Source organism: Mobula hypostoma, chromosome 6, assembly GCF_963921235.1.
Source record: "Mobula hypostoma chromosome 6, sMobHyp1.1, whole genome shotgun sequence".
In the NCBI taxonomy this organism is placed as follows: Eukaryota; Metazoa; Chordata; class Chondrichthyes; order Myliobatiformes; family Myliobatidae; genus Mobula; species Mobula hypostoma.
Window position 1 is genome coordinate 115,749,495 of NC_086102.1, and position 12,948 is coordinate 115,762,442.

General features: G+C 43.9%; 1 protein-coding gene across 2 annotated transcripts in view; it reads right to left on the reverse strand.

Annotated features, from left to right (window-relative positions):
- The window catches only part of mcm3ap (minichromosome maintenance complex component 3 associated protein), an 86,701-nt gene extending 73,763 nt beyond the window's left edge, over window positions 1-12,938 (reverse strand). For both annotated transcript variants that reach the window (XM_063051525.1, XM_063051524.1), the window contains exons 1-4: window positions 11,801-12,938; window positions 5,531-5,754; window positions 4,561-4,642; window positions 3,397-3,556 (exon numbers count right to left, since the gene is read on the reverse strand). In XM_063051525.1, coding sequence (XP_062907595.1) covers window positions 3,397-3,556; window positions 4,561-4,642; window positions 5,531-5,754; window positions 11,801-12,938 — 1,604 coding nt within the window. The remainder of the gene's footprint in view (window positions 1-3,396; window positions 3,557-4,560; window positions 4,643-5,530; window positions 5,755-11,800) is intronic.
- Between the last annotated feature and the right edge of the window lie 10 nt (window positions 12,939-12,948).

Genomic DNA, 12,948 nt, shown 5'->3' on the forward strand with positions numbered 1-12,948 from the left:
GGTGGGTGTAGAGCGCGAGAGAGTGTCACACAGACACGTCCTGTCCTCATCCCTGCTTTTAGCTGACAGACTGACAACATGAGCAAGGAGCTTTCCACCCTAACTTCATCCAGCATCAGCCGTAATCCACACCTGCATAAATTTACCTAGCATTTTGGAAGCACTGCCAAGATTTTTGACTAATTGCTGCAATAAAGCCTGGAAATAAGAAACACTGCAGCCACAGTGTGCTGCTTGCAAGAATTAAAGGTATGAAGTAGTTGATGGGGGAAGGGTGCAATCAACCATCTGTGGTGTCAATACTTGTGCTGCCAATGTACAAATCCAGGCAAGTCAAGAATATTTTATCACACTATTCATGTGCCCCTTACAGGCAGCAGAAAGCTCGGAGAGTCAATTTCTAAGATCACTAGCTGTAGAATATTGATCCTTGTAGCCACAGAATGTGTGCAGTTGAAAACCTAACTCTGTCATAAACGGTGGCCCAACCTACCACTCCCCAGGAAATGGAAGTAGAGAGGGCAGAACAATGACATTTGTGCCGAAAGCTCAGAAGGTGGCTGAGAGATAATAGTCATTTTCTCTTAGATGGTCCTATTGAGGTCCCGATCTGCAGGTGGCACTCAAACTGCAGTTATTTATTTTTTTACAGCAGATGAGTTCCCATTCCTGGAGCTCATCAGCCGACTGTTTTCTGACATTCTCCAGGCGCAGCTTGGATACAGCACCTCCAGGATGTGGCCCTGCGGATGACCGATTTCAGGCTGGTGTTGCTGACTTCAGGTGTTACAGGAGATGGGACATCAGGATTCTGCTGTGGCAATATATGGAAAAATCAACATGCCACAGTTTAATATCATAACAACGACTGTCAGTCCCCCCTTTTGCTGTGAAAATGGGCAATATCTCTTTGTGCCTTGTTAGTGAGAGAGCCTGTGGGATGTCAAACTGTCGAGTAAACAACAGTCTTTGTTGACTACATATCATGGTCTCCCTTTGGGTGCATTGCTGTTGCTTGGTGGGTGGGGAGCCCTGACGCTTTTTGCTGAAATGGACGGTGGGTGGGAGGGTTTTGCGTTGATGCTTGCGCAGGGGAGGGGGGACTTTGGGGTTCTAACGTTTTTCTATCAATCATTCTTTTGGGGTTCTTCTGTTTTTCATGGATGTCTGCAAAGACAATTATTTCAGGTTGCATACTGTATAATAAATGGAAACATTTGATGAAGGATATACAGTATAGGGATAGTCAGCATGGCTTTGTCAAAGGCAGGTCGTGCCTTACGAGCCCGATTGAATTTTTTTGAAGATGTAACTAAACATGTTGATGAAGGTAGAGCAGTAGATGTAGTGTATATAGATTTCAGCAAGTCATTTGATAAGGTACCCCATGCAAGGCTTGTTGTGAAAGTAAAGAGGGCATGGGATCCAAGGGGACCATACTTTGTGGATCTAGAACTGGCTTGCCCACAGAAGGCAAAGAGTGGTTGTAGACGTGTCATATTCTGCATGGAGGTCAGTGACCAGTGGTGTGCTTCAGGGATCTGTTCTGGGACCCCTTCTCTTCATGATTTTTATAAATGACCTGGATGAGGAAGTGGAGAGATGGATCAGTAAATTTGCTGTTGACACAAAGGTTGGGGGTGTTGTGGATACCCTGAGCCAATAGGCTGGTCCTGGACTTATTTCATAATTTACATATTACTATTTAACTATTTATGGTTCTAAAAACGCAAACAGGAATACCGCAGATGCTGGAAATTCAAGCAACACACATCAAAGTTGCTGGTGAACGCAGCAGGCCAGGCAGCATCTCTAGGAAGAGGTACAGTCGACATTTCAGGCCGAGACCCTTCTTCAGGACTCGGCCTGAAACGTCGACTGTACCTCTTCCTAGAGATGCTGCCTGGCCTGCTGCGTTCACCAGCAACTTTGATGTGTGTTATTTATGGCTATATTACTATTTATTATTTATAGTGCAACTGTAACAAAAACCAATTTCCCCCGGGATCAATAAAGTATGACTATGATTATGGATAGTGTGGAGGGCTATCAGAGGTTACAGCGGGACATTGATAGGATGCAAAACTGGGCTAAGAAGTGGCAGATGGAGTTCAACCCAGATAAGTGTGAGGCGGTTCATTTTGGTAGGTCAAATACAATGGCAGAATATAGTATTAATGGTAAGACTCTTGGCAGTGTGGAGGATCAGAGAGATCTTGGGGTCTGAGTCCATAGGACACTCAAAGCTGCTGCACAGGTTGACTGTCTGCTCAAGAAGGCATAAGGTGTATTGGCCTTCATCAACTGTGGGATTGAGTTCAAGAGCCGAGAGGTAACATTACAGCTATATAGGACCTGGTCAGACCGCTCTTGGAGTACTGTGCTCTATTCTGGTCACCTCATTACAGGAAGGATATGGAATCTATAGAAAGGGGACAGAGGAGATTTACAAGGATGTTGCCTGGATTGGGGAGCATGCCTTCTGAGAATAGGTTGAGTGAACTTGGCCTTTTCTCCTTGGAGTCATGGAGTGTGAGAGGTGACCTGATAGAGGTGTATAAGATGATGACAGGCATTAATCGTGTGGATAGTCGGAGGTTTTTCCTCAGAGCTGAAATGTCGAACATGAGAGGGCACAGTTTTAAGGTGCTTGGAAGTAGGTACAGAGGAGAAGATAGGGGTAAGTTGTTGTTGTTTTTTTAACGCAGAGAGTGGGTGAGTGCATGGAATGGGCTGCTGGTGACCGTGGTGGAGGTGGATATAATAGGGTCTTTTAAGAGACTCTTGGATAGGTACAAGGACCTTAGAAAAATAGAGGGCTATGTGTAACCCTAGGTAATTTCTAAAGTAATTACACGCTCGACACAGCATCGTGGGCCAAACGGCCTCTATTGTGCTGTAGATTTTCTGTTTCTATATACAGAAAGGTGCCAGAAAAAGGACAGCAATACCATGAAGGGTCCCAACGACTTTGCCCACAGACTGCTTGTACTACTCCCATCAGGGAAGAGACTGTGCAGCACCCACATTAGGACCACCAGACTCAAAAACAGTTACTTCCCCCTAGGTTGCCAGACTGATCAACACTTCCACCCATTAACCTACGCCATGCCCAGCCTCAATGGAATGGAATGATCATATTAACCATACAAACTAGTTAATAAGAGTAATGAAAGATGGATGCAAAAAGCAATCTATGTATTAAACTTGCAGAACAATCTTCTGGATCAACATTGACTTGTGCCTCCAAATTCATGTTACCAGGATTGCGTAATCCAACACAAGCTCTAAATCCGATCCAAAATCTTCAGCATCACTGATATACCGAAGAAAAGGTTATTTTTAACCCAAAGTTCTGCAGACATTGCCTTGGAATGTCATGTTAGACCATGTTACCTATTTGCGATATTTCCAACAGCGGTCGCTTTCACAGTAGGATTGCGTAAAGGTGAACACTCTACTTCAGGTTTACGCTCCACATCGGGTTTATCAGAGCTCAGCTTCTCATCTCCTTTTGGTTTCCCTCCTCCTTCCCATGAGGACTTCTTTCCAGGACCTGACAAGAAGAGAGAAAAGAAAGTTGTGAACTGATATGGTAATGAGTAGTACAATTACCCTATCTCTCTTTCACTAAATCCATGCTTGCCGGCTGCTGGGGGTCATTGGGGAATGCTGCAATCCTTGCCAAGACTGCAGTAAAATAATAACCCCACCAATTGCAGAATAAAGTATTGGAAACAAACCCCTATGGCTTCCTTAGAAATAGGCAACTAGCCAGAATTCCTTTTTCCACACTGGAGTACGAAGACACTTTACCTTCCTAATATTAGCTGGAATCCAAGAAGGGAAGCTATCAACAACACATCCAAATACACACAAGACCCAAATACTTGTGGCTCCCTTCTAATTTATAATAGCCTTTAAAAAATTAGAACTGACCTATTACTTTCAAAAATTAGACATAGAATTCATTCAATGGATGACTGATATCCAAATTGGGAATATATACTGTACATGCACTAAGGATAACAACTGGAAGTCTATAACAACTGTACATTGGTGTCGCATATGCTACAGAGCTGTTTAGTTTTAGAGACACAGCACGATAACAGGCCAGTTCAGCCGAACGAATCAGCACCGCCCTGTAAATTTCTGGTATTTTGTTTTCTTGCTGGAGGTTTGATGTTTACCTTTAGAAGCTTTTTGTATGATGCATGGCTCCGGGGTTGTACACCTAATGGGGTTTTTATCCCCCCACTTTTCTGCTTAGTAGGTTTTCTTTTATTATCAAAAAACATTGTAAGTGTTGCTTACTTCAATGTAATTTTTTGAATAATAATAAAAAGCTTTGAAAAGAAAGAATCAGCACCGCCCAATTACACCCACATGGACAATTAACCTACTAACCTGTAGGTTAATTCCCCCCACATCTTGAAATGTGGGAGGAAACCCGCATGGTTACCGGGAGAACGTATAAACTACTTTCAGACCAGAATAAACATATCTCAAATAAAACTGATACGGATAAAAGAAACAAAATAAGCATTGTTTGTAACTTACTGTTTTTCTTCCTTTGCCAAAATATTTCAATGGGTCGATTGCATAACAACTTTCCTTTCTTTTTGGCAGTGGATGCCGATAACTTTAAGAGAAACAATAATTGTTACACGCTCACCATAAACTAAAACACATACCCAAATCTCATCTAGCTTTGAACATAGGACTGAAGCATTTGTTTGCTAATTTAAAAAATGTACAAGTTAGCCAATCAGACCAGGCTCCGAATCAGCCAGAAGTCTGATCACAGTCGTGGTTCAGACATGCACTCCTGGCAATCTGGGTGAGATACCAAAAGAACATTCTAACCAACAAAAAGAGCTGAATTGGGTTATTAAAGTGGAAAAGAAAAAAAGTAATATAGGAAACCCTAACTATATTTACCACCTTAGTTGTAAATCACAAATAAAAAGGAAAGTACAGTCATTTATCCAATTGCTGTGCCAACTAATTGAAAGAAGTTTTTAATGTCCCAGTGACTTGCTCCTTTTACTGTGCTTGACATTTTCCTTAGAGCAGTTATGCAATTTCTGTTGGAATCTTTCATTCAATACATTTGAAGTTATACTAATTCATTGTGTTTAAATAAAATCTCATTTCTCCACTAATTATTTTGCAAATTGCTGTATAATCAATTCTCCTGACAGGCAACTTTAGCCTGATTGCTTTAGAAAAAAAACTTACAAGAAGAGGAGAAAGAGAGAAACTGTCTTTTAGACTTTTAAAAACACACCTATCTGTGTTTCATATTAATCTGGCAGGACAGATTATATAGTTTTCAGTCTTGTGTCTGTCATAACGAAACAAGCATTAATTGATGGGGTTGGGGGAAAACACAGAACTTATAGCAACCAATTAGAAGTAAAATATACTGATGTTACTTCAGTTACTCTTACACTAACACTGCATTCATTAATAGCATTTGAATGGTTTATGCTCATCAATGGAAATAGCAAAGTCTTTAGAAACTCACATTATTGGTAAAGTGAACCACAGCCTGATTCTTATTGGTTTGGCAATAGACTCTCTGCACTTTGCCAAACTGAGAGAAGTGCTTCCTGATGATCCCTTTTTTGTTCAGGTCAGCTGGGATGTTTTTACACTGAATGGCAGTGAGCTCTGATAAAGAAGTTCCGGAAAGGCTCTCTGTACTATTACCGCGGCGTAGTCTCCGATAAGGAATCTTGCTAGAAAGATCTGGGAAAGTAAAGACAACAAAGAGAAATTAATCCACAATAAGACCATAAAACATAGTAGCAGAATTAGATTAGGCCATTCAGCCCATCAAGTCTGCTCTGTCGTGCCATAATACAAACACAAATCAGGAAAACTAAAATAGGAATATTGAAAGTCACACACGAGCAGCATTTAGCACCACTTATTCTCCAAGCTACGATCAAGCATAATGAAGACAGTTCATACTAAGCAGCAAGAAATAATAAAAACATCATAACATTGTACTCAGTAGCCTCTTTATTAGCTACACCTACACAACTGCTTGCTAATATAAATCATGTGGCAGTAAGTCAATGCATAAAAACATGCAGACATGGTCAGGATGTTTAGTTGTACAGACCAAAATTCAGAATGGGGACGAAATGTGTTCGACGTGATTTTGATTGTGGAATGATTGTTGGTGCAATACCAGGTGGACTGCGTATCTCAGAAGCTGTGGAAAGGCTATGGCAGCAGATCACACTACGTTCCACTCCTGTACCTAATAAAATGGCCACTAAGTGTATGTGTGAAAGAGCACCTAACTAAAATGCCATTTGCTGACCAGTTCAATGATTGCAATATCTTGGAAGCCATTCAAAGAGCGAATCAGAAAATGAAAATCAGAGAACAGCAAAGCTGGAACTCTGGAATGCAAATAGAAGCTGCTGGAAAAACTGGGGTCAAGCAGTTAACATTTCACACTGAAGAGCCTTCATCGGAATCGTTTATTATCACTGACCTGTATGACAGGCAATTCATTGTTTTGCAGTAACAACACAGTGCACGTACATAACAAAATCTCTAGAAATTATAAAATAAATAGTATAAAAATGGAACAAATAGTGCTCATAGACCACTCATAATTCTGATGGCAGTCAGGAAGAAGCTGTTCCTAAAATGACGAGTGTGTGTCTTCAGATTCTTGTGCTTCCTTACCCAAAGCTAGTAATGAGAAAAGGGCATGTCCCTGATGACGGGGGTCCTCAATGGTGGGGAAGGCTACCCTCTGATGGAGCTGGCTAAGTGTACAAGCCTCTATAGCCTCTTGCGATTCAATGTACTGGAGCCTCCATACTAAGCTATGATAACAACCAATTAGAATGCTGTCCACCGCAGAGCTCTAGAAATTTCCTAGTCTTTGGTGAGATGTCAAGCCGCTGGCGTATCTTCTTTGTGAATGCATTGATACATTGGGTCCTGAATACTGTAGATCCTCTCAGATGGTGACACCCAGGAACTTGAAACTACTCACCCTTTCTACTACTGAACCCTCAATGCGGACTGGTGCGCATCCTCCGAACTTCCCCTTCCTCAAGTCCACATAAATTCAGACAGCTGAAACGTCTCAACCCGAGCAAGGCTGCAGGACCGGATGGTGTCAGTATCAGGGTGCTCAAAGCCTGTGCCCCTCAGCTATGTGGAGCACTTCGCCATGTATTCAACCTGAGCCTGAGGCTCCGGAGGGTTCCTGTGCTGTGGAAGACGTCCTGCCTCGTCCATGTGCCGAAGACGCCGCGCCCCAGCGGCCTCAATGACTACAGACCGGTGGCATTGACCTCCCACATCATGAAGACCCTGGAGAGACTTGTTCTGGAGCTGCTCCGGCCAATGGTGAGGCCACACTTAGATCCCCTCCAGTTCGCCTACCAGCCCCGACTAGGAGTTGAGGATGCCATCGTCTACCTGCTGAACCATGTCTACGCCCACCTGGACAAGCCAGTGAGCACTGTGAGCATCATGTTTTTTGACTTCTCCAGTGCGTTCAACACCATCCGCTCTGCTCTGCTGGGGGAGAAGCTGACAGCGATGCAGGTGGGTGCTTCCCTGGTATCATGGATTCTTGACTACCTGACTGGCAGACCACAGTACGTGTGCTTGCAACACTGTGTGTCCGACAGAGTGATCAGCAGCACTGGGACTCCACAGGGGACTGTCTTGTGTCCTTTTCTCTTCACCATTTACACCTCGGACTTCAACTACTGCACAGAGTCTTGTCATCTTCAGAAGTTTTCAGATGACTCTGCTATAGTTGGATGCATCAGCAAGGGAGATGAGGCTGACTACAGGGCTACAGTAGGAAACTTTGTCACGTGGTGTGAGCAGAATTATCTGCAGCTTAATGTGAAAAAGACTAAGAAGCAGGTGGCAGACCTGAGGAGAGCTAAGGTACCGGTGACCCCTGTTTCCATCCAGGGGGTCAGTGTGGACATGGTGGAGGATTACAAATACCTGGGGATACGAATTGACAATAAACTGGACTGGTCAAAGAACACTGAGGCTGTCTACAAGAAGGGTCAGAGCCGTCTCTATTTCCTGAGGAGACTGAGGTCCTTTAACATCTGCCGGACAATACTGAGGATGTTCTACGAGTCTGTGGTGGCCAGTGCTATCATGTTTGCTGTTGTGTGCTGGGGCAGCAGGCTGAGGGTAGCAGACACCAACAGAATCAACAAACTCATTCGTAAGGCCAGTGATGTTGTGGGGATGGAACTGGACTCTCTGACGGTGGTGTCTGAAAAGAGGATGCTGTCTAAGTTGCATGCCATCTTGGTCAATGTCTCCCATCCACTACATAATGTACTGGGTGGGCACAGGAGTACATTCAGCCAGAGACTCATCCCACCGAGATGCAGCACAGAGCGTCATAGGAAGTCATTCCTGCCTGTGGCCATCAAACTTTACAACTCCTCCCTTGGAGGGTCAGACTCCCTGAGCCAATAGGCTGGTCCTGGACTTATTTTATAATTTACTGGCATAATTTACATACTACTATTTAACTATTTATGGTTCTATTACTATTTATTATTATGGTGCAACTGTAACGAAAACCAATTTCCCCCGGGATCAATAAAGTATGACTATGACTATGAAATTCCTTGGTCTTGATGACATTGAGTGCACGGTGGTTGTTGTGAAAACACAACAGTTTATCTCACTCTTGTTATGCCTGTGTAAGTCACTGATGTCAGGCGGAGAGTACGTGATGCACACACTCTACTTACATTAACGATGCTGAGATCAAGAGGGTTGAAAACTTCAAGTTCCTAAGAGTGAGCATGCCCTGGTCCAATCAGGTGGGTACCACGCCAAAAAGCACACCAGCACCCCAACTTTCTCAGGAAGCAAAGGAAATTTGCCACTGATCCACACCAAGTTTTACTGATGAACCAGTTTGCTATTGCCACTGCTCTGCCATAGACCACAAGAAACTGCAGAGAGCTCATCACAGAAACTAACCTCCTCTCCACAGACTCCATGTACACTTTTCACTCCCTCAGCAAAACAGCCAGCATAACCTCACCCACCCTGGACATTCCCTTTCCTTCCCCTTCCCATCGGGCAGCAGATACAAAAGCCTGAAGCAACATACCATCAGGCTCAGGGATGGTTCCTATCCTACTATCGAATGGTACAACAAGAAGGACACTTGACCTCACAATCTACTTTGTTTTGACCTTGTACTTTATTGTCTACCTGCACTGCACTGTTCACCGTATCTATTACTTTATTCTGTCATTGTTTTGCCTTGCACTACCCCAATGCCCTGTTATAATGAACTGTGTGAAGACAAGTTTTACAACGTATCTGCGTAATGCGCCAATAATAAACCAATTTACCTGCAGAAACAGTAAGTGCTTGAAACAACATCTGTGGAAGGAGAAATCTGCGTGGATGGTATGCAAAATAAAGTTTTCACCTTTACTTAGTGCATGCGACAATAATAAACCAATTTACCATTACAACAATAAACCTTTTTGCTTTGTCAAAAAAAATTTTCCTGTCCTGGATCATTTTAACTTGCAGAATGACCATTTTGATGGAAGTTATTTGCCACCAAGCAGCACAGTTCTTTAGTTAAACAATAAGCTATGGGTCTCAGATTAATTTGGGATTTAAATAGGTTGTAAGAGGAAAAAACAGCAGGACTGCAAAAAAAGTGGTAGTCACATTAAACTGAGTTCAAGGATCTGCTTGAAGACAACATTTGCATTTAGCATTTTATATAAATTTCTCGTCTTTAAGAGGCTTTCAGACAGGCACATGAATATGCAGAGAATGGAAGGTTATGGAGAACATCCAGGCCGAAGAATTAGTTTAAGTTAGCACACCCTCGGATGGGCTGAAGGACATTTTACTGTTCTGTACTATTCTACTGACCAAGAGTAAATAGGCAGAGTAAACAGAATAAAAAGTGTAGAGAGGTCTTCCTAAAACTGGTTCAAAGAGCAGGGATTCAAGACGAACATGATGGAAAAAGTAAGATGGTGGAATGATAAAAAGGTTGGCTTTAGTTTGTTATTATCACATGCACTGAGATGCACTGAGAAGCCATTGGGCTGATCAAGCCATACACAAGAACATGGAGGTAGTGAAAAGAATACAGAATAGTGTAGCAGCTACAGAGAAAGTACAGTGCAGGTTGTGACCAGGTCCTAAACTACCCCTATGAACTGTGCTCGATTACCCCTACGAACTGTGCTTTTGAAAAGAGAGAGAGTTATTTAAAACCAACAGCTTGTTTTTAAGAGAGAGAGAGACAAAGACTGCTTTGAGCTAGTGTTATGAACCCCTAAGGTTCATATTTCCTGTGGACTGTCACTTTAAGGCACGAGGAAGAACTGAGGGTCAAAGCACTCGGCAGAGATGGTGCTCGGTGTCGGAGATCTGGTCGGAGGCTCGGAGTTTTCAGATGGACCCTGAGTCAGACTGTGGTCAGATGCCTCCAGTATGCTGCATCAGCAAGCTGGCAGCGCTGGAGGTTTACCGTCTGCGTGAGATGATGGGACTTTCGAGAGACTTTGAGACTTTTACCGTGCCATGGTCTGTTCTTATCAAACTACAGTATTGCTTTGCTCTGTTGTAACTATATGTTATAATTATGTGGTTTTTGTTAGTTTTTAAGTCAGTTTGTCATGTGTTTCTGTGATATCATTCTAGAAAAATACTGCATCATTTCTTAATGCATACCTTACTAAACGACAATAAAAGAGGACTGCGTGTCCTCATAATCTAATCTAATTTTTGGATTTTTGCTGAGTTTGGAGAGAGAGGGGACCGAGCAGCTCATAAGTCGCTATGGTGACCAAAGGTGGCATTATTTGATGGACAATCGATGTTATGGTTTCTCTGGAGCGTATTTATACTTCCCAAGGACATGGCCTGCTAGTGCATTCTTACACAGACACAAGTTATTTGAATGACAGTTGGTACTCAGTACGGTGAGATGAATAGGAGGTCAGATGATAGACCTGCAACACATGTTTTTGGACAGTGTATGAGCTTTGTTGTGCCCACAGAAAAAGTGGGTTTTTGGAGGATCGATCAGTGGCTCTTGCAGTGAGAAAAGGGAGTGACTGGTGGGGAGTTGTCTATGTGTCCAACCCTTGCCTGGGTTGATGATTCCACCACAGAACGGTCCCCTTTGTTGAAGTCACAGTCAGTGACTTTTAAAAGATTTCGGAGGACAATGGGAAGATCAATGGCATCAGCTCACCTGAAGACTCAAATCTCTCCCCCTCTCTCTCTCCACCACTACTCAACTCAATACCACGAACTGAACTTACTCATCATCATAAGACTATCTATTTACCCCTAGACTTGAATTTCATAATTTCCACACTTACTTATATATAATCATTGCTAACCTGTTTGATATATCTGCATTTACATTACTGTATTGCGTAGTTACTAATAAATACCGTTAGTTAATAGCAATACTGGACTCCAAAGGGTTTTCCATTTCTGCTGGTTCTTTAACCCGTCACAGGGTACGTGACAAGAGATACAAATTACATGCAAGGGCCATGATGGGAGATCGAAAGTTCATCTTTAGGGCAGGAATAGTCTGTTAAGAGTCTGATATCAGCGGATAGCCTTTCTGCCTAAAGTCTTCTCCAGCTGAAGAGCCAAATGTGAAACACCAATTATGAAAAAGGTGCTGAAACGTTAAAGGCAACAAAAAGACAGTGAACAAAGGCAACACACCTCATGCTCTCTACAAGATTTTATCAATAATTCAACTCACCATCTCTCAATTTCTTTTTTGTTTCTTCTTTTCTCATACGACCAGGCCAGCAAATGCTCGTTTCGGACAATCGCTTTATTCTTTCAATTGTTTCATCTTCAGGGCGAGCGCTATCTCCTTTCATCTCCCTCTTACCTTTCAGCACATCGCGAATGGTGCGACTGAAGACTCCCATTGATGGTGCAACTTTCATCGGCCGCTTCCCCAAGGACGGCCTACTTATCGTCCCTACTGCTTGTTCTTCAGCAGGACTGTGTTCAAATTGAGGTGGTGACTTGTCTCGCTTGTCTTTTCTTTTTACTCCCTTTTTGGGAGTTAACTGTTCTTCCTCCACTTCGTGCTTTGTCCTACCCGGAGTTCCACCGGTTCCCGTTGCACCATGTTTACCATCATATGCCAAAGGACTGGCGTCACTCCCTACAAAAGCTGATTTCTGACCAGTTATTTCTTCGCTCCCCAATGTTTTGTTTAACGCCAACGCATCCACGGAGCTAGCTACACTTGGTTGTGAGAAAGTGAACGGGGCCGAAGACCTATTGCTGTTGGGAGCCGGCTGGCCAAAGCGAAAGCTTTCGGCAGAACTGTCCATGGCTGTCGGTTGAGAGAAGCTAAAGGTCTCTGGTAAACTAGTAGTAGCTTTCGGCCGAGGTAACCCGAAGCAGCTGGAAGAGGAGCTGCTTGTGGCTTGTGAGAAACTGAAGATAGGTGCAGAGGGGCCAGCCTTGTTCTTTTGTGAGCCAAACACACCCCCTTCTCCCCCACTGCTCGGGGGCTGCGAGAAGTGAAAGGACGGGAGTTTACCGGGCGCTCTGTCTACGTCCGGCCCGGGAGCACGGACCCGCAGTAAGTCGGCGTGGCCAAGCGAACTGAAGGTTGGCTCGGGCTGCCCAAAATTCATCCCCGCTGATGTACCGAAGCTTGCGGAAGCGGGAAACGGGTTGAGAGGCTTGAAGCTGAAAGAATGACTGGGCCCGGCAGCTGCCGGGAGAGCTGAGCCCATCGCCCCAATCACTGGATGCCCAAATGCGGCAGGAGGCCCTGGCTCGCTCGCCTGCCCGAACACGGCCGTCTGTGGGCCCGGGAAGCGGCTGTCCCCAGTCGGGAAGAGGATGGGCAGTCGCCTGCCCCCCGGCTCCATTACGGCGTCG